At 39.9% G+C, this 27,944-nt stretch overlaps 1 protein-coding gene across 3 annotated transcripts in view; it reads left to right on the plus strand.

The window, feature by feature from the left end:
* PGRMC2 (progesterone receptor membrane component 2) overlaps positions 1 to 23,422 on the plus strand; it is a 28,004-nt gene extending 4,582 nt beyond the window's left edge. Inside the window, exons 2-3 of one of the 3 annotated variants that reach the window (XM_036997908.2) lie at positions 18,081 to 18,236; positions 22,915 to 23,422. In XM_036997908.2, the coding sequence (XP_036853803.1) occupies positions 18,081 to 18,236; positions 22,915 to 22,991 (233 nt within the window). In that variant the 3' untranslated portion in view covers positions 22,992 to 23,422. Of the gene's footprint in view, positions 1 to 18,080; positions 18,237 to 19,468; positions 19,601 to 19,623; positions 20,838 to 22,914 lie in introns of those variants that run through there. The other 2 variants (XM_036997909.2, XM_036997907.2) reach the window with 2 other exon arrangements.
* The last annotated feature ends 4,522 nt before the right edge of the window (positions 23,423 to 27,944 follow it).

Below are 27,944 nucleotides of genomic sequence, written 5' to 3' on the forward strand. Positions count from 1 at the left end.
TTTCCATAGTTCTTTCAACAATCTGTGACATAGGCCACTCCTCTCTTGTGTACTGGTGACACACATCATTTAAGTAACGGCTGTACTCTTTAGAACCTACGTCTTGTCTCAAGTTCTTTAATAGAGGATTTTAGCTCCATTTTTAAATACTAGGAAGGAATTGCCTAGATTTCATTACAGTATTACTTAAATAGGATGTTGTGAGAAAGGAGAGTTATCGTCTTCAAATAGATGTGTCCCTACCCTCAATGGACTATGGTGTATTGAGGAAGAAAGATAATAAACAGCATTCAACATAATTATAATACATAATTAAATATGTTATGAAAGAAATGAATGGAATACATAACATGATAATAAAGGACTTTATGTAAATTAGTTAGTTATCTTATTTATTTAGTAATATAATAAGTTACTTTAGTTTGGAAGCCATCTAGCAGCAGATCTGGAATTGATCATATTGTGTTATTTGACAGAGAAAGAACTATCCTTAACTTTCATTGACTTTTTCAGATTTGACTCCAGCCTTCATTTGATTAGTATTACCTCATTGTTTCTTTTTCCATTCTTTTACTTTTTTTTTTAAGTATCGTTAATATACAATCTTAGGTTTATTTCCAAATGTACATCACAGTGGTTCAACAGTCCCTGTGGTGAACTTATATTGTGAATGCAAATGAGTGTGCCCTTTATCCCCCTCCCCACCGTGCATGTCCCAACCCCTCCTCCATGGTAATCACTAGTCACTTCTCAGTGTCTATGAGTCTACTGTTGTTTTGTTCTTTCTGTTTTGCTTTGTTTTTATATTCCACAAATAAGTGAAATCATGTGGTATTTGTCTTTCTCTGCCTGGCTTATTTCGCTGAGTATAATACCCTCTAGATACATCTCTTGCTGCAGATGGGAGGATTTCTTTTTCTTTTCATGTCTGACTAATATTCCACTGTGTACATGTACCACATCTTTATCCATTCATCTATTGATGGATGGACACTTAGGTTGCTTCCATACCTTGGCTTTTGCAAATAGTGTGGCAATATTGAGGTGCATATATCTATTTGAATTAGGGATTTTGTTTTCTCTGGGTAAATTCCTAGGAGTGGAATTACTGGGTCAAATGGTATTTCTATTGTTAGTTTTTTGAGGAACCTCCATACTACTTTCTACAGTGGCTGCACCAATTTACATTTCCACCAACAGTGCAGGAAGGTTCCCATTTCTCTGCATCCTTGCCAGCATTTGTTGTTTCTTGTCTTTTGGTTGGGTAGTGGCCATTCTAACTGGTGTGAGGTGGTATCTCAAAATTTGTGGTTTTAATTTTCATTTCCCTGATGATTAGCAATGTGGAGCATCTTTTCATGTGCCTGTTGACTATTTGTATTTCTTTGTAGAAGTAGTATCTGTTCAGGCCCTCCACCCATTTTTTAATAGGGTTATTTGTTTTTTGGGTGTTGAGGTGTATGAGTTCTTTATGTATTTTGGATGTTGACCCTTTACTAGATATGTCATTTATGAATATATTCTCCCATACTGTAGGATGCCTTTTTGTTCTGCTGATGGTGTCTTTGCTGTACAGAAGCTTTTTAGTTTGATGTAGTCCCACTTGTTCATTTTTTATTTTGTTTCCCTTTCCCAAGGGGATGTGTCTAGGAAAAAATGGCTCATGCTTATATTCATAAGAGTTTTGCCTACATTTTCTTCTAAAGGTTTTATGGTTTCATGACTTACAGTCACATCTTTGATCCATTTCAAGTTTACTTTTGTATATGGAGTTAGACAATAATCCAGTTCCATTCTCATAACATGTAGCTGTCCAGTTTTGCCAACACCAGTTATTGAAGAGACTGTCTTTTCTCCATTGTATATTCATGACTCCTTTATCATATTAACCATAGATGCATGGGTTTATATCTGCACTTTCTATTCTGTTCCATTGATCTATGGGTCTGTTCTTGTGCCAGTACCAAGTTGTTTTGATTACCATAGCTATGTAGTAGAACTTGAAGTCAGAGAGCATAAACCCCCCAGCTTTGTTCTTCCTTTTCAGGATTGCTTTGGCTATTCAGGGTCTTTTGTGGTTCCATGTAAATTTTAGAACTATTTGTTCCAGTTCATGAAGATTGCTGTTGGTATTTTGATAGGGATTGCACTGAATCTGTAAATTGCTTTGGACAGGATGGCCATTTTGACAATATTAATTCTTCCTATCCATGAGCATGGGATATAGTTCCATGTATTGGTATCTTCTTTTATTTCTCTCCTGAGTGTCTTGTAGTTTTCAGAGTAAAGGTCTTTAACCTCCTTGGTTAGGTTTATTCCTAGATATTTTATTCTTTTTGATGCAGTTGTAAATGGAGTTGTTTTCCTAATTTCTCTTTCTGCTAGTTCGTTGTTAGTATATAGGAATGTAATAGATTTCTATGTATTAATCTTGTATCCTGGAGCTTTGCTGAATTCACTTATTAGTTCTAGTAGTTTTTTGGTGGATTTTTTAGTTTTCTGTGTACAATATCATGTCATCTGCTTCATCCTTTTACTTTAAACAAATCTGTGTTATGTTTTATTTTCCCCTTATATAACAACACATAGCTGGATTTAAATACCTTACACGTTTTCTCCTCTACTGATTTGAATGTGTTCTATTTCTGTTATTTTGGTGATTTCCTTAAGTTTTTTCCATGGGCACTATCCTTCTGAACAATATAAGAATGTTAGCAAAACATTTTAGTGTGAATTAGAAAAAAAAGTCTCTTGAAGATACTTTACTGCCATTTGATAGAATATTTTTAATGGGTAAAACTACCATGAATACAGATGTGGATGATGTCCCTTGGAATTGTGTAGTACACAGTCATGTGTTGTAGCCCTGCTTAGAAAGCTTAACTCTAATTACTTCCCTATCCTATTTTCTTTGTTATTGCTATTAGGCTTCTAGTTCTACTGTATATTTTCAAATACTACTTCTAAATTGGTTAAATTATTATTAGCTTTTTTTTAAGTGGTTGTCATTTAAATTATTATTACCTTTTTTAAATAGTCATTTAAATTATCAACATAGTTATCATTTTCTTTATTCATTGTCATTTCTTGCATCTCATTCCCTTGATCAAGGTTCAGTTTTCATGTTAGTGAGGTATATCCTATAGGTTTTTTTAATCGGTAGAAAAAGAATTCTGTATCTGTTCTCACTCAGGAATAATAGGGTAGGTTTAGGATATAAAATTTTAGATTGTTGTTTTACTTCAAATCTTCAGTATTATTATGCCACTGTTTTCTGTAAGTCTGTGTTTGGTTTACTTATTATTCCTTTGACGAATCTGTTTTTTCTCTTTGGTTATAGTTAAGACGTTTTTCCCTTTGTCTTTGGTGTTCTGCTCTTTGACTAGGATTTGTCCAGGTGGGGATCTGATTTTTTTTTTTACAATGTCCCAGAGTACTGAAATCTGGGAATGTGTGTTATTTATTTATTTTAAAAAATGTGAACCCATTATCTCTTCAATTATTGCCTCCCCCATTGTCTTTATTCCTTCCTCTAGAACTCTTAATAAATACATATTAACTTTTCATTCTATTCTGTATGTCTATTAGTCTTTATATGCTCTCCATTTTTTTAATTTTAAGCAATTATACTATAGTTCTTTAATATGCTTCTCTTTATCTTATTCTTGGGATACCGGTTCTCATATCTGTTGTATAAGCTCATTCCTCCATGGTGGTTTGTTTTTTCATGCAGTTTGTAATTTTTATTGGAAACTTACCTTCAGCAATTACTGTCTTTTGTTTCGTGGGATGTTTTCTGTCATGTACCATGATCCCTGGGTTGTGGAAATGTTTCTGTAGAGTGGTTTTGGGTATGTTTCAAAATAGGAAACATTTAACTCCTTTGTGGAAGTTAAAAAAACAAATAAAACTATTTTAGTAAGTCATACATGCTCAAGATAGAAAATGTAAAAAGATATATAGTGAAAAACAAGGCTCCTTCCCCCAACCCAGCCATCATGTTCCTGTCCCTAAAGGTGAGGAACTAGTCTGAGTATTACTGTTCCAGAGCAATTCTCTACTTGTACAAGCATGTGGCTGTGTACTCCCCCTACAACAACAGACCTATTTTAGCTATAAACATTTAACAATATTTTACTATCAGTGCAGGCATACCTCAGAGATACTGCAGGTTCAGTTCCAGAGCACCACAGTAAAGTAAATACTGTAAAAAAGTGAGTCAAATGAATATTTTGGTTATAAAAGTTATGTATACACTATACTGTAGTCTATTAAGTGTGCAATAGCATTATGTCTAAAAAACAATGTACAGATCTTAATTTAAAAATACTTTATTGCTAAAAAAAATAACCATCAACTGAACTTTCAGTGAGTCATTATCTTTTTATTTTTTTGGGTAGAGATTCTTGCCTTAATGTTGATGGCTGTTCACAGATCAGGGTGGTGGTTTGGGCAGCTGTGGCTATTTCTTAAAATAAGGCAGTGAAGTTTGACGCATACATTGACTTCCTTTCACTTAAACACTTAGAGGCCAGTGTAGAGATATTAATTGGCCTGATTTCAATATTGTGTGTCTCAGGGAAAAGGAAAGCCCCAGGAGTGGAGAGGGAGATGGGAAAATGGCCAGTTAGTGAAGCAGTCAGAACTCATGATAGTAAGTTTGTTGTTTTATATGGGCATGGTTGATGGTGCCCCAAAGCAGTAACATCAGAGTAACATCAAAGAGTATAGGTCACAGATCACCATACCAAATATAACAGCAGTGGAAAAGTTTGAAATATTGTTAGAATTACCCATACATAACAGAGAGACACAACTGAGTGGATGCTGTTGGAAAAATAGTGTCAGTAGACTTGATTCGTGCAAGGTTGCCACAAAACTTTCAATTTGTTAAAAAAACAGTGTGTACAAAGCACAGTAAGACAAAGTATTCCTATATAAAGAGAGCTATCTCATTCTTTTGATTTATGCATAATATTCTATTATGTGAATATATATAATAACAGCCCACTATTAATGAACATTTGTTTCAAATGTTATTACATTACTGCTATAAATATTCATGTACATGTAATTTTATGCATCTGAGTAAAATGACCTATAAAATAAATTTCTAGAAGTAAAGTTACTGAGTCTTAAGATATGAGCACTTTTAATTTGAGCACTAATTTCTGAATTGCCCTTCAGAGAAGTTGGACCAATTTACACTTACATGAAAATGCCTATTTCTCACCCCCTTGCCCAAAATGTGATATTAAATGTCTTGGTCTTTGTCGATCTGAGAAGTTAAAGTGGTATCTCAATATTGTTTTAATTTACATTTCTTTTTCTCTTGATGCAGTTGGACATCTTAAAAATGAGTCATTTATGTTTCCATTGCTACAAATTATCTGCTCAGATACTCTTCACCACAGTTTGTCATGATACTGGTCTTTTCTTTACAGATTTTAGGTGTTCTGTAACAAGTGAATTAGCTTTTGCTACAAAATTTTTTCCTAGTTTGCTCTTTTACTTAGTGCTTTTAAACCATGCAAAAATTTTTGGTTTTATTATTGAAACTTATCTTCATTTTATGGCTGCTGGGCTTTGTATCACACAGCTTTTTGCACTTCAAAGATTATTTTTAAAAATCTGTAGTTTCTTTAGTACTTAATAGTTTTGGTTTTGGAAATGGGGATCCAACTTTTGTTTTTTATACAGAAGGCTATTCATTTATCCCAACATAATATTTTTTTTTTTACCAACATTTGCGATGTCATCTTTACTGTTTATTAAATTCCAGTAGATGTTTAAGTCTGTGCTTTTTTCCACCTTGGCATTCTGATTTTACATGGGCTCCACTCCCATGCGTCCACTCCCATGTGTAACACAGGCCTGGGGTTTTAATTTTTCGTCTTCCCTGCTCCCACCTCACCATGGACCCTGGGACCAAGGTCATGAGCTCAGCCCATAGTACTGCTGAGAGCTTTCTAGTTTGCATTTCAGAAGCAAGACTGAGTTTGCAGTCACTCTTAGAATTATAGTATTAAAGAGATTATCTAGTTCAGCCTCCAACTTTAGACACGTAAAATTCTTTCCCCATTTCATACCAAGGCCTCTAAAATTTGCCCAGTGTCACATGTTGGGGGGAGCCTCTAGAACCCAGGTATCTTGGCTTCTTGGGAGATATTCATTCAGTTTTGTCATGCTGCCTTCTTCTTAAAAATCTTAGAGGACTTCCTAGACCTAAGTATAAAAAACAATATTTGTTAGTTGGATTTAATTTAGTCACTATCACGTTTTGCTTCATTTGTTCCAAGACCCATTATAATCTTATTTGGAGTAAATTACTCAATACCAATTAGATGTTTTTAAATTTGCTTTAAGTAATCACAGAAGACGATTGTCAAACAGGCCAGATAACTGGGCTGCTTATAAACTTTAATGAGTTAAAGTTTGTCTTGAGAGCTATGGTTTATATACCATGGAAATAGCTAAAATATTCATTCTGGAATTTTCTCCTCTTCATAAATACTAATGTGTAGTATAGTCATTCTGTAATCACAAAATCATCTGTTACATAAGATATTTTACTTTCTCCTATAATTTTCTGGTCATTAAGTTACTTTGCAAAATATTGTTTTATGATGACCATATGTTTTTTGCCTTTTCAAAAATATGTTACCCCATTCTACCTGATGGTAGATTTATTGGTTTTTGAACTTTAAAAGTCTATTATCACAAGTTGTGTTAACTCTTAAAATGAAATCTGAATTGTAACTAGTATAATGCCATTTTGGTATATTTAACAATAACTTTGAAATAAGTTGTTCTTAAAATGACATCCTAGAATATTATTAAGTACATCTAAGAGAATCAACTTCAGCTGAATAATTGTTTTTCATTTTTGTAGCAAGAATTTTATTGACATCATAAATGCATTTTCATTTCAGCATTTTATTTCATCTTTGATAAAGCAACAGAATATAATTCTCCTAGTTATTAATGAAAGTTAATGTCAAAATGAGTCTTAGTAGTTAAAACAACCTGATTAGTTTATATAAACTAGCCTCTTTTTTGTAAATTATACCATACCTAAAGACCTAATACCATTTAAAATGTGCTTTCCTTGGTAGCTCTGTTATTTTAGTATTACAGGTTGCCAAGTGTAGTTATCAAAATACTGGAATTACTAACGTTTAGGTATGTTGATGTATTGGGGTAGTGGAATGGAAGGTCCTGATGCCTTCTCAGATAGGCTTCTGGTTGTATTGTGAATGCTGAGAAATGTACTTTAATTAGACTTCAAATCCCTTCTCTGAGCATCCTCTCCAATTCCATCTTCAGTTCTAATGTTACATTCTTTATGATCTTAAAGGAAAAAGCAAAGAAAACTGTTACCAAAATATTTTTTTCAGAAGTTAAATGCTTTCTGAGGGACATTCTAAACATGTAAAGACAGCTTGATATTGTTTAGAGAGTGGTGAAATATGTTAATCACTGAATCATTCTTTTTTATACAAGAGTTAAAAAACACTTTGTCTAGAATTGGGCTTGGATTATTAATTGTTGACTCAAGTTCACTCTTAATAAGTCAGCCATCTAAAAAAAAAGAAAGAAAGAAAAACCCGTGTTCTTATGAAGTTTTGTTTTTACATTCATTCAATACTGAGGCCTTGTTAGGGAAATTGGCAGAAAATTTCACTAGAGAGTTCACTGGTATTTATTAGTATACTCAAAAGATGGAGGGTTTTCTGATTGCTGTTTTTTATAATGATCATTTTTCCTTCTCTCCATTTTACCATTTAGATGTTTTTATGGTTTATACTCTGAAGTACCCAAAAGTAGATTGACTTTTGCAGCCAGGGAGGTCAATATTGCAGTAAAATGCTAAGAAAAGTTGGTAGCTAGCTTTTTTGTTAATTCTCTTCCATTTTGATTTAATGTATTCTAAAATACCCATTCCCCTGGAATTTTGTAGTTAGTGGAACATTCCACTTTTCAGGATCATCATTCCATCTTTGGGTTTTGGTCTTCTGTTTTCTCAAGGTGTAGTATGTTTGGGGTAAGTAAAAAAATGGAAATAATACTTCTCAATTGTGTCAGTAATTTTAGGCAAGTCACTGAATGCTTCTGCTCCTGTTTATCTGCCAAGTTGGGAGGGCAGAAATTGTCTTCTACTTTGCAAGACTGTGGGGAAAGACAAGTCAGAGTGCTAGAAAATTCTCTAAAAAGTTCAAACTATCATTTTATAGTTGTATCCCTGATCGGTTTTATTTTTCCTTTTGTGTGTTTGACTCATTGCTATTTTAAGTTTGTAATCATTGCTCTAGTTGGCAATAAGAGGCCATATAATGTTTATAGGTATTACCATTGTTGTTTCTAAAGAAAAAAATTCACACTAGTTCAATTTTTACGCTTTCCATCTCCTGAAAACAGTCATTGCCATAATGCATATGGAGTTATGCAAAAAGGAAACAAAAAACAGACACAGCTACTGTATGGTGAGCTACTTTTCTTTTCCCTAGGGATTGTTCTTGCTCAATTTTAAAAGTTAACATTTCTCCAAAATTATTAATGCCAATTTAATGAACGTACTCTGTAAGATTTTACTCTGTAAATAGAAAGATTATTGAATTTCTTCCTCTTAAATGCGTAATACCCTTTTGAGTGTCAGTTGAGATAATGGGCAAGGTTGGAAAGCTGTAAATGTTGGCCAATTGTAAATAAATAGTGTTCTATTTTCTTAAATAGAAGATGAATTTAAAAGTATAAAATGGTAACCTAAATTTATATTACTAGGAGAATGATTGAATTAATTACAGGTATACCCATTCAGTGGGAAAATATATAACCATTAAGTGATAATTGTAATAGTACCTAATATTAAGTAGCACTATGGAAGATACTTAAGAATGGTAAAAGCAGGATAAAAAGATACTAGCAGTACTTTGCTATTATTTTCATGTTAATATATCAGTAACGTAACAATGCTGCTTATTTAAGTTTATTGCTAATGCTGCTTCTGATTCCATGGTTCATGCCATAAACTTTTCAGAGAGTGGGTTTCTTACATCCAATATGAAAGGAAAGGAGCGACACATAGCAGCAATTCACCGGAGAGTTCTGCTTTATTAGGGAAAGGTGCTGGGTTATATAGGAAGGGGCATGAATTGATTGAGGTGTCACTTCTACGGGGCTGGTGGCTGTTGGCTAGGTGCTGGGATTGGGAGAGGGGCGAGAGGTGATTGGGCTTCAGGTGGCGCCGGCGGGAACTGAGGACCCCGAAGAGAAGCCGGAAGTTTGCCATCTTACTGCTGGGGACCCTTCATTCCCCCCTTTCTCCTCTATGGGTTTGTGGACGTTGCTTTCTCTCTGGCTGCTTCCTGCTGAACAGGGGCGGAGAAGGGAGTGAGGGCTTGAGGATTGGGAGGAAAGGATTGACAGGACTCTCCGCAGTAAGGACGAGTAGATGTGGACTTCTTCAGGCTGGAAATCAATGAAGGTTCCCTGTAACTATAGGTTGAGGACCTGTTGATTCCAATGGTGCCAAGAGGATACGGGTGTCAGGAGCCAGGCGTCTGCGGCCATTGTTTCCAGGAACAGTTTTTAGTGAAGAGAGGGGTCCATCTCAGCGTGTGGTGAGGAGGTCACGTGAGGGTGAGGGATCTTCTGTGGCCAGAAGCTGGTAGTTCCTGAGTAAAAGCTGGTTGAAAGCTTGATTAGAGATTTTTCTGACTTGGGATTTGATGAACTTTATTATACAGGGTAAGAAGAGACAGGCGAGAAGAATGACTATTATGGGGCCTGCAATGGGCTAGAGCTAGGTGAGGAGGGGGTTTGTTAGTATTGAAGAGAATGGTTGGAATTGGAAGCAGAGTGGAGGCTGGAGGCAAGGTCAGTGAGTTTGGTAATGTTAGTTTCTACAATGCCGGAATAGCAGCACTCTTCTCAGAGGAAGACACAGGTGCCGCCCTTCTCAGCTGTAAGTGGATCTAGGGCCCGCCGGTTTTGAAGGGTGACTTTAGCTAGCGAAGTGACCTGTCTTTGGAGAGAGGCTAGGGAATCGGCAGTGGATGTCAGGGCTCCCTCAAGTTTGGCGTTGAGATCTCTAACTGCCTATAGAGAGTGACCAAAGGCTTCTCCCGAAAACTCTGCCCCAATGGCTGAGGTGATCAAAGAGCTACTGACCATGATGGGAAGGAAAGCAGCTCTTTTTGTGCGCGAGGGCAAGGGAGGTTGGAGCTCAAGGAATTCTGCCATGCTGTAAAGTGTAAACTGTGGGATTAGGGTGACGAGAATGCAGGGTGTATTGGAGTTGAGAGGCACTGAGTTGAAAAGACTGCTATTACACTAAAAGAAGTGTCCCGGTTGCGTAAAAGTCTTAGAGCCGGAGGTAGGGATGTAGATAGAGAGGCAGTGAAGTGCGCTGGAAGGGGGTGGAGTTGGGCTTACACAGTGGTAGATGGTGAGATTATCTGCGTATTCTGGTTCCCATAGGGGTATGTCTGCCAGGGGGCAGAGGGGTTGTCTTTCTGCATGGAAGGAGTAGTTGGAAATATTAAGGGGCACGGCGGCCAGCAGTGGGCGCTGTAGTGATGCGCACAAGAAACAATTGGCTGTGTTAAGGGTGTGGTTGAGAAAGATGGTGGTGTCCTGAATGAGCTGTAATGAAGAGTAGGAGAAATGGGAAGAGGGGCGGGGATAAGAAGATGAAGAGGCACTATCAAGAGTTTGGATAATGACTTTTTCGGAATGTCTGCTATCTGATGCAACTTGAGAGATCTGGGAATGAGAGGGAACATACTTTCGAGAGATATGAAGGGTACTGTGGGGGGTCGAGGACCCCCCGTAGTAAAATGAGGCTGTGACTCTGGCAGCCCATCGAGAGTCCCAGGGATCTGGGATTGATAAGGAGAATGAGCCATTGGGATATTTCATGAAACGGTTGGAGGAGTAATACTGTGGGTACTAGAAGTTACCCATGTAGTGAATGGTGCAAGACCAGCAGGGACATCTCCTGTAGGTATCTGGCCATCGCCTGCAATAGGCTTGTTTTTGGTCATAGAGGAAGCAGAGGTAGGGAGAATAAGGGTAGCTGCTAGTGAACACTTCAGTGGAGGGAGGAAAGTGGAGGTATAAAGGCTCAGAGCAGCTTTTCAGAGGGCAGTCTGGTGTGGCAATGAGGGCAGTAACTTTTGTTTGATGCTGTGTGTAAGTCTGTCTGACTTTGAATCGCCATACAAAGGAGGCTGGGGTGGCGGGGAAGACAATAGGAATGAGGAAAAAAAGCAAGAGAGCAGTAAAGGAGGAAAAAGTCATGATTCGGGTATGGATGGCAAAGGGGGTGAACGGGGTTTTGGAGGAAAGAGGACAGTAAGGTCAGGAGTCTGGAGGGAGGGAGGGAGAGTCTGTAAACTTTTGTAGGTTAAGAGATCTTTTAGGTGATGTGGGGACAGAATGGTAAGGGGCGCCCTGAATGTCAGTTTATGAGCTGCCTTCTGCAAGAGCTGTCTAGCGGCTAATGCTCGTAGGCAGGGGGCCCATCTCTGAACTGTGGGGTCTAATTGCTTGGAGAGATAAGCTACTGGGGCAAAGGATGGGCCATAATATTGGCCTAGGACTCCTAGAGCTTGACTGGACCTCTCATGAATGTATAATGAGAAGGGCTTCGACAAATCAGGAAGATGGAGAGCTGGGGCTTCCACAAGGGCTTGACGGAGCTTAATGAAGGAGTGTCGAGGTGAGGAGGATAATGGTTTTTTAGGGGGGGCTCTTGCTGAGGTCGTATAGGGGTCTTGCCAACAGGGAGCAGGGAGAAGTTAGGGATCTACGCTCTAAAATATCTAGCCAGGCTTAGAAAGGAAAGGATTTCTGTCTTGGTTTTGGGAACAGGCAGGTCAGAGAGGAGCTATTTTCTGTCTAAGGTAATGGACTTTCTTTGTTGAGATAGAAGGAATCTGAGGTAAGTGACAGGAGGGGAAGAGATTTGAGCTTTGACGGGGGATACTCGGTAACTTCTGGAAGCTAGAAGGTTAAGTAGGGAGGCAGTGTCAAGTTGAGACTGTTCTCACGAGAGACTGCAGAGTAGAAGATTGTCCATGTATTATAATAAGGTGGACTTGGAGTGATCGTGATGAAACTGTTTGAGGTCCTGAGCTAGGACCTGTCTAAAAATATGGGGACTATCTCAGAAGCTTTGTGGCAAAACTGTCCAAGTGAGTTGTTCAGAATGTCTTGTGTATGGGTCCGTCCAGGTGCAGGGGTTTAGAGAGATAGAAAAATGGGTCCTTGAGATCTAGGACTGAGAAGTGGGATGCTGAGGCAGGGATCTGCAATAAAAGACTGTATGGATTTGGAACTAAGGGATGAATAGGGACAACGGCTATGTTGATGAGGCAAAGGTCTTGGACAAGACGGAAAGATCCGTTGGTTTTTTTTAACAGCTAATATGGGGGTATTAAATGGGGAGTGAGTGGGTCTGCTTGAATGATGGGTTGGAGGCTTATGAGGGCTGAAGTGGTTAGGGGGTATTGGGCCTGACAGATATACTGAGAGGGGTCACGTAATTTGATAGAGGCAGGGGGACATAGGGCCACGGAGGGGCTTGTAATGTCCTAAACTTGGGGATTTACAGGGTGTATGAGGGCAGAACCGGAGCTTTCATTTGGTAGAGGGGGGTTATTGGCTATGAGGGCCATCAGAAAGGGAGTACTGGGGGCTGTGGGAGTGGATATAGTTATGGAAAGGATGTCCCATCTTAGTAAAGGGATGGGACACTGGGGCATAACCAGGAAGGAGTGGGAGAAAGGTATGGGATTGTCTTGGATTGTGCATAAAGGGGGAGGGGGGTTTAATGGGAAAATCTGTTTACCTCTTACCCTGACTATAGGAGTAATGGCAGGCATGGTAAGGCCCCGGTATTCTCGCAAGACTGAGAAGGTGGCTCCTGTGTCTAGGAGGAAGGAGATGGGGCGACCGTCTACTGTTAAAGTAACCCTGGGCTCCTGTTGATGGAAATGGTCGGGCGAGAAGCCCCCGGGCCCCATCAATCTTCTTCTGCCAGCCCCACTACGGCGGGCTTAGGATGGGGGTTGTTCGTCCAGCCTCCCCTTCGGGTGGTTGGGCAATCAGACCCTCAGTGACCCTTTTTGTGGCATCTGGGGCATGGGGTGGTAGGAGATCTGGGGGAGGGGCACGCCCTTGACCAATGTCCCTCTTTTCTACACTTGAAACAAGCTCCTGGGGGGTCTTGTTTGTAGAGGGGCGCCCAGGTTGTGGTTTTATCAGCTGGGCCAACATTTGGAAATTGGCCTGATCAACCTTTTGTTTACGGCACTCTTTCTCCTCCTCCCGCTTATGGAAGACTTTAAAGGCCACTGTTAGGATCTCAGTCTGTGGGGTAGCGGGGCCCTGTTCTAACTTTTTGAGTTTAGCTTTAATGTAGGGGTAGCCTTGAGCTAGGAAGTTTGTCATAAGGACATGTCTTCCTTCAGGTGTTTCTGGGTCCAGGCTGGTATACTGTAATAGGGCTTGAGTGAGTCTGTCTAAGAACTCGGAGGGGATTTCATCTCTCTTTTGAATTATGTCTTGGAGCTTTTGAAAATTGACTACTTTACAAGCTGCCCTTTTTCAGACCTGCTATTAAGCAGGAGGCAAAAATATCTCGAGAGCGGAGACTCATGGCGGTGTTATAATTTCAGTGTGGGTCTTGTTCGGGGACAGCAGTGGGGCCAGGGGGATAGGTGGGGTCAGTCCTGTGGATTTCAGTAGCTTGCATTTGGGCGAGTCCTAAACTCGTCTACGCTCTTCAGGGAGGAGAGTATTGGCCAGGAGCATGAAAATGTCATGATGTGTGAGGCTGTAAGACTGGAGGGTCTATTGAAACTCCCTGATGTATGTCATGGGATCAGTGGAAAAGGAACTTAGGCATTTCTCTAGTTAGGCTAAATCTCTTAAGGAGAAAGGGATGTGAACGCGCACGATGCCTTCGGATCTTGCTACCTCCCGGAGGGGGGTGATAATTTTGGGAGGCTCTCGGGACTGAGTCTGAGGGGGACTGAAGGGTTCTGGCTCAGTCTGTGGGGGAGTGACGCGGTCTAGCCGTGCCTAGTTGAGCAGGTCCTGAAGTGCAGAAGGGGGGCAAAGAAAATAAAGAAAGATAGAATCGGACCCACATGTCGCCAGCTAGCAGCCCAGCTGCTTGCCTCTGCTCCTTTAGTTGGGCTTGAACTCATGACTCTGAGGTTAAGAGTCCCATGCTCTACTGAGCTACAGCAGGGCTCCAGTTAATGGCTTATGGAATGCGTTGTTTTCTATTCCTGCCACATCGGCAAGTGGGGGAAGGGCATAGCTAGAAGCAGGGGCGGTGTTTCTACACATCTTCAAGGTCTCCCTATTTTCAGAGTGAGGAGTCTTGGCAAGATATGTTTTTGTGGACAGATAACTTCTAAGGACTGCACCGGTTGTTCTCTAGCTTGTGCTTTCCCATGCTTGTGCGTTCAGACATGGGGGGAGGTGCTTTCCCATTCTCTCTACAAACATGTGAGAAGACAAAGGCGGTCCCTAACAGGGGAGAAACAGGTGATGAGGGCAAAGACGGAGGAGGCCCCTGGGACCTAGTTAAAGGGGGGCTGAAAGGCTCAGGCTTAATCTGCAGGGAATGAAGGTGGAGGAGGTGAGATGGGGGAGGAGATGGTTGGGGAGGAAGGGAGAAGGGCTGTTGTAGGAGAAGAAGGGGAAGGGAGTGAACAGGAGGCTTCTGCGGGGGCGGCGGCTTGCAGGCTAGGAGAACTTGGGAGGGGGTGGGGAGAGGAGGAGGCGGAAAGCTTCGATATAGGGAATCTCCTTCCATTTTCTCAGGCGCTGGCAGTAGTTAAAAAGATCGCAAGTGATGTTAGGATCAAGAGTTCCCCCTGCAGGCCATTGGTTTTTATTGTCTAGGGGGTATGTCGGCCAATCTTGGGAGCAATATTTACGGAGAAGTTTTGGTTTTAGATCAGGCATCAGGGAGAGGGTAGCCAGATGCTTAAGCAGGCATTCAAGAGGTGAACTTTCAGGGAGGAATGAGGAGGCTCCCATGGCTAAAGGACAGAGAAGGAGACAAACAGGGGAAGACGAACGGAGATCCTCGGACTGGAAGCAGACCACAAGGAGACAAAGGGCGTCCCCGATGATCCTTGGTGGTCTGCGGAAACTCGTATACGAGTCAGAATTTCTTGGGAAGTGTGGGTCGTCACCCAGACTTCCCTAAGAAGGCAGAGTGCCGGAGTCACGAGGTACCTAGCGCTAGGCGTTTTCAGCGGACGGAGCAGAAGGAGGAGGGGGGGAAAAGGGAGCGTTCTCATCCACAAAGGAGTCACCTCGTTTATGGCTATTGGAGGGGGGTGCCTGAGAGTCAGTCGCAGCCGTGAAGGCCTGAGGCAGGGATTTATAACTGTCGGAGGAGGGGCCTGAGCGTCCGCCGCAGCCGTAAAGGCTTGAGGTGGGGATTTATGGCTGTTTGGGGAGGGGCCTGAGGGTCCGCCGCAGCCATGAAGGCCTGAGGCGGGGAGAGTTCCCTCCTCATCCCCGAGCGTCAGGGCCTTGCCGGACGATCACGGTCAATGGCACTGCGATAGCTCGGGGAAGAGTGGCCCACCCCGGGGAAATTTTGCTTAAAAACTTTCAGCACTGATGGAAGGGATGGTGAATGCGTTTGACTGTCGGAGGAGGGGCCTGAGCGTCCGCCGCAGCCATAAAGGCTTGAGGCGGGGATTTATGGCTTTTGGAGGAGGGGCCTGAGGGTCCGCCGCAGCCGTGAAGGCCTGAGGCGGGGAGCGTTCCCTCCTCATCCCCAAGCGTCAGGGCCTTGCCGGACGATCACGGTCAATGGCACTGCGATAGCTCGGGGAAGAGTGGCCCACTCCGGGGGGAAAACTTACCTAAAGGCCAGAGAGGAGTGGTGAGTGTGATGAGCCAGCGCCGGAAAAAGAGGACGAGGGCAAGCTGCTGCTGGTGTTGGGGGAAGACGGGGCCCAGTTGGGGTGTCCCGTCTCCCGGGTTTCGGCACCAATGAAAGGAAAGGAGCGACACACAACAGCAATTCACCGGAGAGTTATGCTTTATTAGGGAAAGGTGCTGGGTTATATAGGAAGGGGCATGAATTGATTGAGGTGTCACTTCTACGGGGCTGGTGGCTGTTGGCTAGGTGCTGGGATTGGGAGGGGGGCGAGAGGTGATTGGGCTTCAGGTGGCGCCGGCGGGAACTGAGGACCCCCGAAGAGAAGCCGGAAGTTTGCCATCTTACTGCTGGGGACCCTTCACAATCAACTTTATGGTGCACTGCTTTCTGCAAGTCAAATTAATGTCCATATACATTCAGGTTTTACCTACTTAAGTAGAATTTGAATTCTACTCTCAGAGGTACAGTTTTTGATGTATACTTTTAAATTTCCTAAATGCCCTCAAATATGAATATAGGTATAATTATTATTCTGTTCATTGAAGAATCAAGGAGTTACCAGTTTTTTTCTACTTGTTTCTCATTAGACAATACTCTCTTAACTGGATAATAAGCTCTCCGACTGACCACTCACTCTGTTGCTTATAATAATTAAGCCAGTCATTCTGATTTTAAAATTATTTTCTCTAAATTACTTTTATTGTCTATGGATAACTTTCAGACTCAGGAAAGAAATTTTTTCTTTTGTGAAATTATGTATTTTGGAAATTATTTGTTAGCACATAATTCTTTTATTTTATTAGCACTTAATTCTTGAAATATTTTACACAGAAAAATCTACATGGTCTTCTCTGCAGCCTAAGATGAAGATAGCATTAACTCTTAAAAGATTTTTATTAATAAAAATAATATTATCATTTTGTAACATACTGTATGTGTGTATATATTTCTGTGTGTGTGTGTGTGTATACACTTCTGAGTTGCTTTTATTGGTTAATATATCATGGACTTCTTTATATGTATATGTAGTTACTTCATTCTTTTTGAAAGGTGTGTACTACCCCATTAATTTAATGTACTATAATTTATTTAACCAATTTCTTTATGTAGAAAATTAGAATTGTTTCAGTTTTCTTTGGTAGTATGTGTTTTAAATAACTGAAGTGTCTTTTTTATCATATATTTGGGTGGAGATTTTGCTTACCTAAGTGAATCTGTTTAAAGTAAAGGGTCAAAATTTACAGTTCTTCCTTATTTGGAATTGCAGCTAAATTTCTTCATTTGAAAGAAATATTTTATGTTCCGACTTCATTACATGCAGCGTGCTAGGCATTGAGAATGAACAAGACTGTTGCTCCTGTCAAGGACAGACTTTGAGAATGGCTCGCTTCTGTCAGCATATAAATCATGCGATTCCTTTCTAGAGAAGATGTTTCCCAATTCCTTGGACAAAATGCTAATTGGGTTGTATGAGTCAGAAGAGCTATTCCTTAAAGCCACTTGCTGTGACAAGTGAAAACCATTATTTTTTTTAATGATTTTTCATAATTTATATAGATAACTGTGAGTATATTATGACAGATGATACTTATTTTTGAAAATGGGTCATATTTCTGATAAAACCATTCAGCAAATATTTGTTGACCATCTATACATGCTGGTCACTGAACTAGCCACTGGGGTCCCAGCGATGATAATAGTCTGCTCTCATAGTTACAGCCTGCATTGGACAGGAGGAAGAAAATTGTTTTAGATCCACAATTCATTTGAGTCCTTAAATAGTACATAGGCAATTGATTATTTATAGATGCCACAATTAACAGCAATCAGTAAAGTATAATTTTCCTTAAGCAAACTAATTCTCTAAGTTTCCTCTTCTCCACAATACCTTACAGTCTTCATCTTTGAATACAAATTGTGTTATCTGAAATAATTGAAATTTAAGGTTTAAATTTTCAGTGAAAAGCTTTACTTTGGTCAGAAGGCAGATTTCTAAGAAATTTCTTGTCATCCCATCTAATCTGTACATGTTTTGAAATTAAGGCTGTATACCAAATATAAGGAAGGTATTATGAGGTTTATTTTATTAGCTTTTTCCTTTGAGGCTTTCTAAAGTATTTTTAGGTAATCTAAATTATTTCTTTTCCCCCCTCCCTAGCTGGTCCATATGGAATATTTGCTGGAAGGGATGCCTCCAGAGGACTAGCAACATTTTGCCTAGATAAAGATGCACTTAAAGAGGAATATGATGATCTCTCAGATTTGAATGCTGTACAAATGGAGAGTGTGCGAGAATGGGAAATGCAATTTAAAGGTACCTTCATTTTGTTGGGTTCTTTCAGAGTATTAAATTAATGGCCAAAAAAAGTGTATACTATTTCCCATTCTTTTAGAGCCTATGGATGTTATCTGTTTTCATCACCATCATTATTTTATGATAAACAGTTAAATATCAATATGATTGTTACTTATAAATCCATATTATAAAATTGACTTGTTACAGACTCTAAGTCTAACAAACATTATGACATCTTTAGTCTTACAAGGCTTGTTCAGTAAGTATAGTTTTTTTAATATAGACTTATTTAAACCTGAATTGATTAATATTGATACTATAGTTATAATTTATTCCAAAATTATTGATCTTACCCTCAAACCATAAAGAAAAAATGTCATCCCCTTTAGTATACCCTGTGACATTACCTCATGTGTGACACTCTGGACAGCTATTTATGTGACCTATGAATCCCTTGAAACAGTTCTTTTGGCTTCTTGGCACTTGTACTGGTTCTGCCCTATGAAGCTGCCTTCTTCTCTTACCCTCTTGGTTTATCATTTAATCACTTAACCCAGGTTCAAATTCCTAACCAAGAAATGACTATACACATATCACCTTAGATCTGACTATATTCTAAATTAAACACCTGGCAACATAAAAATAAGCAATATTACAGAGATCTAAGAAGAGAGTTTGATAGGAGAAATAATAGTGGTGCCAACAGGGGCCTCACATTGAGATCTCAAAGAACACAGGATATTAAGTAACAAATGACTTCATTTCTTCATTTGATTTTTTTTCTTGGGGACTATTAGCATATGCCATATTTTCTCTCCAGGAATATCTCCCCAGGATCTACTTATCATGTGATTTTCCATCTTATGTATTCTTTTCCCTACCTTCCTTAGCACCAAAAAAGTCAACATTTCTTTTTTTATGATCTTCTCTGATCCATACTATTAATCCTGTATTTTATTGCAACTCAGTTCTATACAAAATCCAGTATATGTATAAAATTTAAAGAACTATTCTGAGACTCCCAGTGCACATCACAGTTAGACCAGTGTCAGAGTACATGTCACCAGACCTAACCCAAAAGCCTGGGATGGGTAGGTCTGAGGTGGGTCCTGGACATGCATATTCTTTAAAAAGCTCTCCAGGCGATTCTGCTGCTGTGCTCTTGGTTAGGAACCATAGTGTGGGACATCTCTGCAAAGCACAATCCCCAAGCTTTATAAATTCCCTAATCCTGTTTTCTTTTGTTCAAGCCTTACATGAGTACAAAGACCTGCCAAGGTGAGCAATAGGAGAAATTTTGGCTTATTCTGTGCAATTCTAAAAGAAGCAAACACCTTCTGTGCTGTATAATGGACTAGTGAAACACATTTGATTGCTTTTGATCTCCTTTTGATGTATCTTTCAGAAAAATATGATTATGTAGGCAGACTCCTAAAACCAGGGGAAGAACCATCAGAATATACAGATGAAGAGGATACCAAGGATCACAATAAACAGGATTGAACTTTGTAAACAACCAAAGTCAGGGGCCTTCAGAACTGCAACTCTTACTCTTTCACAGAATGTCCAGCGTCCTTGGGTTGGTTCACCTGCTGCAAAAAACATTCAACAGATTGTGTACAAGCTAAATGAGTCTCCGGTGAAGATTTGAATACTAGACCTTATTTCTGCTGCCACACTCCCTTGTTGCAGTTGTTTTTAATGTCTGGTGGGGCTTCATCATCCTAAAAAGGAGACAGGGATTTTTTAAAGAGCAAGAAAGTCATGAGGTTACTCTTTCTTTTCTTTTTTTTAAATCAGCGACAACCAGATATGTGTTTGCTACTTAAGTGTACAAATCTCCTCAAAAAAAACAGCAAGGGACTGCTGTTCCATGTGCTGTGTTTCTGTTTTAACATTGAGGGCAAGAGGAGGCCTGGGCAGGAGAGGTGGGAGCACACATCCATTGGAGTAGTTTAGGCTACTGAAACATGACAATGTGAATTCCCAGACTTTCTTTTTGCATTTTGTTAGGGAAAAGGAAAAAACCTTTGTTTCTAAATCTTTGGAAATTCGAAGGGGTTTCAAGTGGATTTAAGTGAAAGCTATTCCCCAACAGTAAGAACATTTAAAACTAGTTTTATTCCTTCCCTGCCCCTACATCAAATCAATATTAATTGTGCCTTATTTCACTTATATAGACTTGAATTATTTTTAGGGAAAGCCCCTATGTGAATTCAGAAGTCACTACAAGCAGCATTAAGACTGAAATTGAAATATTCTGTTGACTGCAAAACCTTGATGTCATTCTGTGTATATAGAATGTAAAAGGAATATTCAGTGTTACTGCCATATATGTTAATATACACAAACTTAATTAGCATTGTAATGGCCAAATGCATTCCCCCCATGCTTTTGTCTTTTCAAAAGAAAATTGAAAAACAAATCAACACCTCTGTCCCCCAACAGCTGCCTCAGTTTAGGAATCTGACTCACGTCTCACTGGTGTGGGTTCATGGGGCTGTAGTATGGGTGTTGTATGGGTGTGTCTGACTGTGTGTGAGAGCGCCTTGGAAGGGACTTGCAGATACTGTAAATACCAGTACCGTTTTAATAAAGCATGTACAATAAACCAAATAAGCTTGAGTTGGACTTTATATACAAACTGTAAGCCAGTGCATTATGACACGGTAGTCAAGATTGTGCATTTGATTCAAGATACGGAACAATCTCGGAAATGAAAAGCAGGCACTGGTGTGAACTAAGTCGTACACATTGTACCACATTCACTAATTGTAGGAAGACATGTTCCACTTTGTGGAACATTCTTGAGATCTGAGGTAATTCAGGTAAGGATTGATTTAAAAATGTACGTATTTTTACTTTATATTTTGATGCCAACTGATTCTACTAGAAGTAATAGCACTCCAGGTGGTAGTTATTGAACACAAAACAGTAAAGGATATTATGATGATAGGTATTCTTCTATTACTAGTTTGGAAAAGCCCTTTCTAAAAGCCCTATATGTATGTCAGTTACTTGATTTTATCATCACCAGGCTGTTCAGGTTTTTGGTTGAGGACAAGTTACACCAAGAAAGTTTTTTTAACAACTCACTAGTTGAAGAATAAGACTTATCCTGCTTTGTGAGTATAAATGATGCAGAAGCCCTCAAAGAAAGGGGAACTTTTAACTGCAATAATAAGCTGAAGTATGTAAAATATTACATTCTATTTTATGCAGTCTTGGAGTGTTTGTAGAAAATGATGAGCTTCAGCCAAATCTCTGCTGAAGACTGGATGTAAAGACTGAAGAGTGTTGATAAATGTGTGTTTTTATGTAAAGTATTTTCTAAACAAATTGTTAAAGTACATGTCCTCTGTAGTAAACTGATACTTCTATATAGGAATCATTTGAGCCTAAAGTTCAGAAATAAATCTATACTTGTGAATAAAGAAACCCTAAATATTCATTGCAGTAAAAATTATGCGGTCTGTTAAGAAAAATGAGTACTTTCATGTTTGGGACTTAAAATAAACAGTGTTCTACAAATAATTCCTCAATTTCAGTCGAATGTTTCTCATTCTCAGGTAGTTTGACGGGCAGTGTTTGAGAAAGGGGATGGGAGCTGTGGTGGTATTTTTGCTGTTTCCTCCCTTAGGCACTATTTCCCTAACTTGGCTGATTGTTTGAACCTAGAACTATCTGAAGTTCTTGAACTACAAATTTTTGACCCCCAATCAAACCTAACACCCTCTGAGTCAGAGTTGAAGGAGAATGGGTCACTACCTCTATTGTCAGAGAAGTGCCCTGAGTAATCTTTATCAGCCACATTTTAGGAAGACCACACTAATCTTTTCAAATTAAATTATGTCATCCACTTGAAATGATTTAATGGTCTAATTCCCTGTATTTTTTGGGGTTTTTTTTGTATCATTCCCTAAATAACTTTAAGAGTTTCTGAGTTAAAAATCAGGAGATCTCACATAAAAATCTAAAGTGTGATTTTTTAAAAATAAGATTCAGACTTTCATCTTTTGATAGCATCTTCAAGTTGGCATGTCTCCCAAATCTATACTGTGTAGTAGCCAGTTTCTTTCCATTAGGAAATGAACCCATTTAGATACAAGATCAAGTTTTTAAAACCTTGACTATGGTGCTAAGGCTGCTTATATTATTCCTGATGGTAAGTCTACCTGTGTTTTTGTTTGTTTTTAAGTCTGCAGATCCAGCACTACACCTGCCTCTATCCACAATCTTTAGCTAAAGTTAACATATTGAACATGGTGAAAAGTGTTCTCTTGAAAACTTGCCATTGAATCAGACTCTCCTTATCCAAGTATTCCATTACGTCTAATGGTAACTGAGAATTGCAGCAAATTGCTAGAAATGTATGCCATTGGCATGTTAACTCATTGAATAACCATACAGAGCTTTAATGGTTTAGAATAAGCTGGCAATACTATAATAAAGAATTTGTAAAATTTTTAAGTTCTGAGCATAGTGGAAATAACAGACATTGAATATTATAGTGATGGTGATGGTAGTTTTCTTCTAATGAGTTAAAAGTGGCAAATGCTGAAAGGCACCGTTGGGAGTGCATATGTTCTGTTAAGGTCAACTATCAATTTGGTAGATGATATTAACACGGATGATGATCTGCTTGTTGTGGCAGCTTTCAAATAAAGACCACCCAACTTCTCTTTGCTGTTTTTAGGCAAGACATCATCCTCAGGCTATGTCAGAAAGCCTGTATTTCTTCATGCAAGTCAGACTTTGAAGAGACTGAGCTAGATATCAGCTTTGCATTTGTTCTACCGTCGTTAATGACTGAGACCATTTGGGCTGCCTGCTGACTCCAAGAGAGCACTTGACGTGCTGTGAACACTGGTTTATTCTCAAGAGATTTTTCGATCATACAGTACCTGCATAGTACCCAACTAAGCCAAATCATGCAGTTTGGTGTAAGAAGACTGATAAATACTTGCATATTTCTTTTGGAAGCATTTTAATGCTATGTAGTATTGTTCCCAAATATAATTGCTAGTGAAAATGCAGGATATTCTGTATATGGTGTAACGCCAATTTGGTTAAAGTAGGAGAGCAAAGTTTGGAAACTGGGTTAACAATTTAAAAATTAAAATATTCTTTTGCCTGGTTATAAAAAGTAATAAATGCTCAATGTACAGAAAAAGATTAAGAAAATAAAAATTAAGTAAAATTAACCTTCTCCTACATCTCTCTCCAGTCCCTTTCTATGTATACAGGATTATGGTGTATTCTCTAAAGTTTCAGACTTGAGATATCCATCCAATCACTGCTGGTGTTCCTACCTGGAATCTCAAAATGAATGCATCATCACTCCCAAAAACTTGCTCCTGCTCTTATGCTCCCTGTCAGAGAGATACTGCTGTACTCTACTGACTTGTCTTCTTAACTCTCTTTTTGATCTCATCAAATTCATCCACTCTGTTGGTGATCTAAAGTGTAAATACCTGATTTTCCTACTGAAAGGCCTTCAGTGGCTCCATCTTGCCTAAAGAACCAAGATATGGCTCAGGCCGTCTTCATCAGCTCCTACAGCACTGCCTGCTACATGGGAGGGCATGTAGTTTGCAGAATGCACCCCTAACTGCTTACCGACTCCATTCTTCAGTTTGGATTATACACTTTGCCACACCTTCCCAAGTTAACTGCCCTCCTAATTTGCTCAGTCTTAGAGACTCAGGCTTAGACTCAATACCCCCAGACTGAATCAGGGAGTCCCCATTCCATGCCACTGTAATAACACACTTGTGTCACTGAATTTACTATGGTGTGTTAAGAACATCTCCCTCTCCAAATAAGCTAGGGACCAGAGCATACTCAAATTTTAGGCCCAGTGGTTTTCCCAAACAACAGTGCAAGACGCACAGTATTTGCTCAAAACGTTTTTATTAAATTGATAGACTACTCTCAGTTTTTAAACTGGGCCTCCAAGGAAACATTAAGGACTGAGAAGAGAACCTAGGAGCTATATCCGAATGGACCACTTACTGGTTTTATTTATTGGCCTTGCTAGTAAGAATTTCAGTTTTTATGCTTAAAGAAAAAGGCTGGAAAAACCACTTCATTAGATGACCTCTAGTACCTTTACAGTTTATGAATATGATTCAAGGATAGAACCATGCAGTCTTACAAATATTGATCCATGCATGCTCCATGACTGTAAAACACACATCTGTCTTCCTGACGACCAGTGAGGCCATAGGCACCGCAGGGCAGCCCTGACCCCAGTGCCTGGCTAATCAAAAATGTATGTCAGTGAATTACATCTCACAGGCTTCATCAAAGGGGTGGTCAAAGGAAAAATGGAGGAAAGGAAAGGACTCCTATTTTTTTTCTTAAAATTACAAACACTCCTCAATGCCTTTGGGCTGAGCTCCCTTCAGCTATGTCCCCACCCCTACCACCCCCACCACAGAGGTACTGACTACAATTCTAGTGGTAATTTATGAAAAGACAAGTTAAAGTGAGACAAGCTTAAACTGACCTTGCCCAAGACAAACTGCAATGGAATAAAAACACCGTGAAACAGTCCGACCTGCTGTACTTGACTTGGAGGAAAAGCCTTATTTGTGGAGACCTTTGCCCTTACAACTGTGCTGACAGGAGACAAAAGCAAGATAAAAATAGGAATAAATCACCTTCCTTACATAACAAATGGCAAGAAAAGTACTTTGGTGCTTTCTGTGTTTCAGCCATGTCTGAGGTGGGAAGAGTTTAAGGCCTTGAAGGGGTTCTGCTGCTTGGAGCAAGCGTCTGAACTCTGAGCCTGCTTTTCCTCCTTTGTGGAAAGGGGCTGCTGATACCTACCTCAGAGGTGGGAAATAAGAAAAGCCACCAACTCCGCGACATGCTTCACACTATTCCCTTCTTCGTGTCTTCGCAGTGGAAGAAAGACACTTTAAGTATCTTTTCAGGTGTTATATAATTGTCATATTTAAATAACAATTGGAATAACCTACTGTTAACTAAACTGATAATCCTAAATCTGAAAAATGTTTACTAGCTCTCCTACATTTTGCATTCCTTCCCCAGAGGGCCAGGTGAAAGGATAATCACGAGGGAGGTGCTGCTCTGATCCTCCCAGCATTCCCCTTGGGCTCCTCCTTAAGTGTACCCCCTTGTAGGGGCAGCACCCGTATAGGGCAGGGCACAAAGCAAGCATTCAGCAAATGTTTGCTGATTAAATAAATGAATCAAACTTTTACTTGCCATAGCAGGACAAACTATATTTTACATTTTTAAAAGGTGGGGGAAGGGATTCTGTATTATCAGCATATATTTATATGTCTCTCTTCTCCCTCTCTCTCTTAAGTCCTCATCCAGTTGCATGAGCTCTTAAGAATAGAATCTATCTTTGTGTCTCTAGTCCTAGGACAGTGTTTACTTGTAAATATGAATGAATAAATCAGTGAATGATTTTAGGTCTATCCTAAAGCAACACTTACTCCTTAGGTGAGTTCGAGAAACACAAAAGCCCCTGAAGTGTAAGGCTATGTATGACCTGAGATAAGGATGACTCCAGCTTCTTCTAGAGCAAACCCACCTCTGTGAGGCTGGGTCAGAGCTAGTCAGCTTGTGAATCGTTTCGGAAAACTGAGGACCAAGGCAGATGCATACGGGACATTCTGCCATCTCCCAAACTAAGAAGGACTCCTCATCCTTAACGAGATGGTCTTTGAGCTGGTATTTCTTCCCAGTCACATGTCTAAGCTGATGCAATTGTGTTCCAAAGGTTATAAGAGAAAAGTTGCTGGTGATCCTATCTGAAAGAGCCAATGCCTTGTTTCTGTTTATGTGGCAAAGGTTTACACAACAATCAGCCTCTTTAGGAAGTGTACACACAGCTTGCCTGCCCAGGTCCTAATGGGAGACAAAGCATGAGCCAAGCTGTGGTCAAGCAGAAAACACTGTGCACGCTGAGAGTAACATCACAGTCAGCCCACTTGCCAGGGCGCTCAGAGGATGACAGACATATTGTGCCTTATAAGAAAGAAGTACAGGAATCTTAAGTCCTGCTGAGCATTTTCAAGTGGATCCCAAGGCTAAATGAATGGTGCATTTCTTCATCCAAATGTAGCTAGTCAAGGAACAGGATGGATGGACCATTTCAGTGGACCCAGAAAGGACACTGAGCTTTTCATTTTTACCAATGTTATTGTAAACATGCCAGTTAAGAAGATAAAAGTTAAAATGGTGCCCTACCAAACGTGCTGTCACTTGCCCGGCTAACCCCTCAGGGCTCACATTTGTCTAACTCAGTTGGCACATGGGGGGTCAGCAGATTCGGTCCAAATCCATCCCCCACACCAGATCTGAGTCCCCAGAGAACCCTGGAAGGGTCAGGGCTGGCTGGTTTTTTTTTAGGATAGAAAATGAGGCAACTCCAAAAGAGGAAAAGGCCAAAATAACATTTTTCAAATGAAGAACTCTTCCCTAGCCTTCATTCCTGGAAGCGTACACTTTCTTTACTGGTGAGATCACAAGAACTCAGTGTGTAACCTCCGAACTCTAAGGCATTGATTCTTCAGAGGATGTTACAAACTCCAACTTTACCCTGCCCCAATGGTATTTAAAATTAGACCATTTTCCCCCAAACTGGCTTCATTTCTGAACACTAAACTTTGCAGTCATCAGGATTTCATTTGCAGTTAAGTTCAGTTGAGGCCTTATCTTCTTGAAATAAATTATGTACCACTGTGTGCTTCACATAAAGAAGGGATAATTTCACAAAAGTCTTACTCATTTAGGCTTTAGACAAATAAGGGCCCTGGGCTATTCAAAGATCCCTCTCATTATATGTCTCCTCATACATAGCAGGGCCTAGATTCAGGGACTCTAAAAATGGGTTTCTTACCTGGGCATCCACCAGGATGTTGAAGCAGCCAAGAAATAACTCACTGGGAAGAGTCAGGCAAGAATCCTCTCTGGAAGCTCTCAGTCCTTTTAGGACATCCCTCAAGGACATGAAAACTGTTCAACACAGCCTCTAACATATGGGGCAGGTGCATATTCAGACCATATACTCAAGAATATTATAGAACATCTTCCTTTTCTTCTGACCCAACTCTATCTCTATTTCAAATTTGCATTTTCCATTGTGATGGATGTAAAAAGGCCCCAAATCCTTTGCAGTTCCTCACCAAGAGATGAAATTTATTTCCCCATCCTTTGAATCTGGACTGGTCCTGTGACTTGCTTTGATCAACAGAATGTAGAAGTGCCATGTGACTTCTGAGCCTCACAGCTTCTGCTCTTACACTCTTGGAAAGCTTCCACCATCAGGTGGAGAAGACCAAGATGAAAAACTTGTGGAGACGGAGAGAGAGCCCCAGGCGTGCCATCTGTCTGAGACACCAGACTTGTGAGTGAGGCCACCTTGGATGGTCCAGCCCCAGGCAATCCCCAGGCCAGAAAGGCCAGCCCACCATTCTAGCTAAGCCCTGCTTATTGTCAAACCACAGAAACTGAAAAAATGAGTAACAGTTTTTAGAGCCATTAACTTTTGGGGTGATTCATTATGCAGCAGTACATAACTGAGACACCACTGGTGGTTGAAACCATAACCAGTCAATTCCAGAAAAGTGAATTTGGTTTAAATTCAATTAAAAATTTCCTCATCTACAGCCTTCTACCTGAAGTGGTATCTGAAGTTCCCATATATAGGTCCCTATATCTAAACCTGAACAAGGCACTTAATAT

This window comes from Manis javanica, chromosome 5 (genome assembly GCF_040802235.1).
Source record: "Manis javanica isolate MJ-LG chromosome 5, MJ_LKY, whole genome shotgun sequence".
NCBI classification, from domain to species: Eukaryota; Metazoa; Chordata; class Mammalia; order Pholidota; family Manidae; genus Manis; species Manis javanica.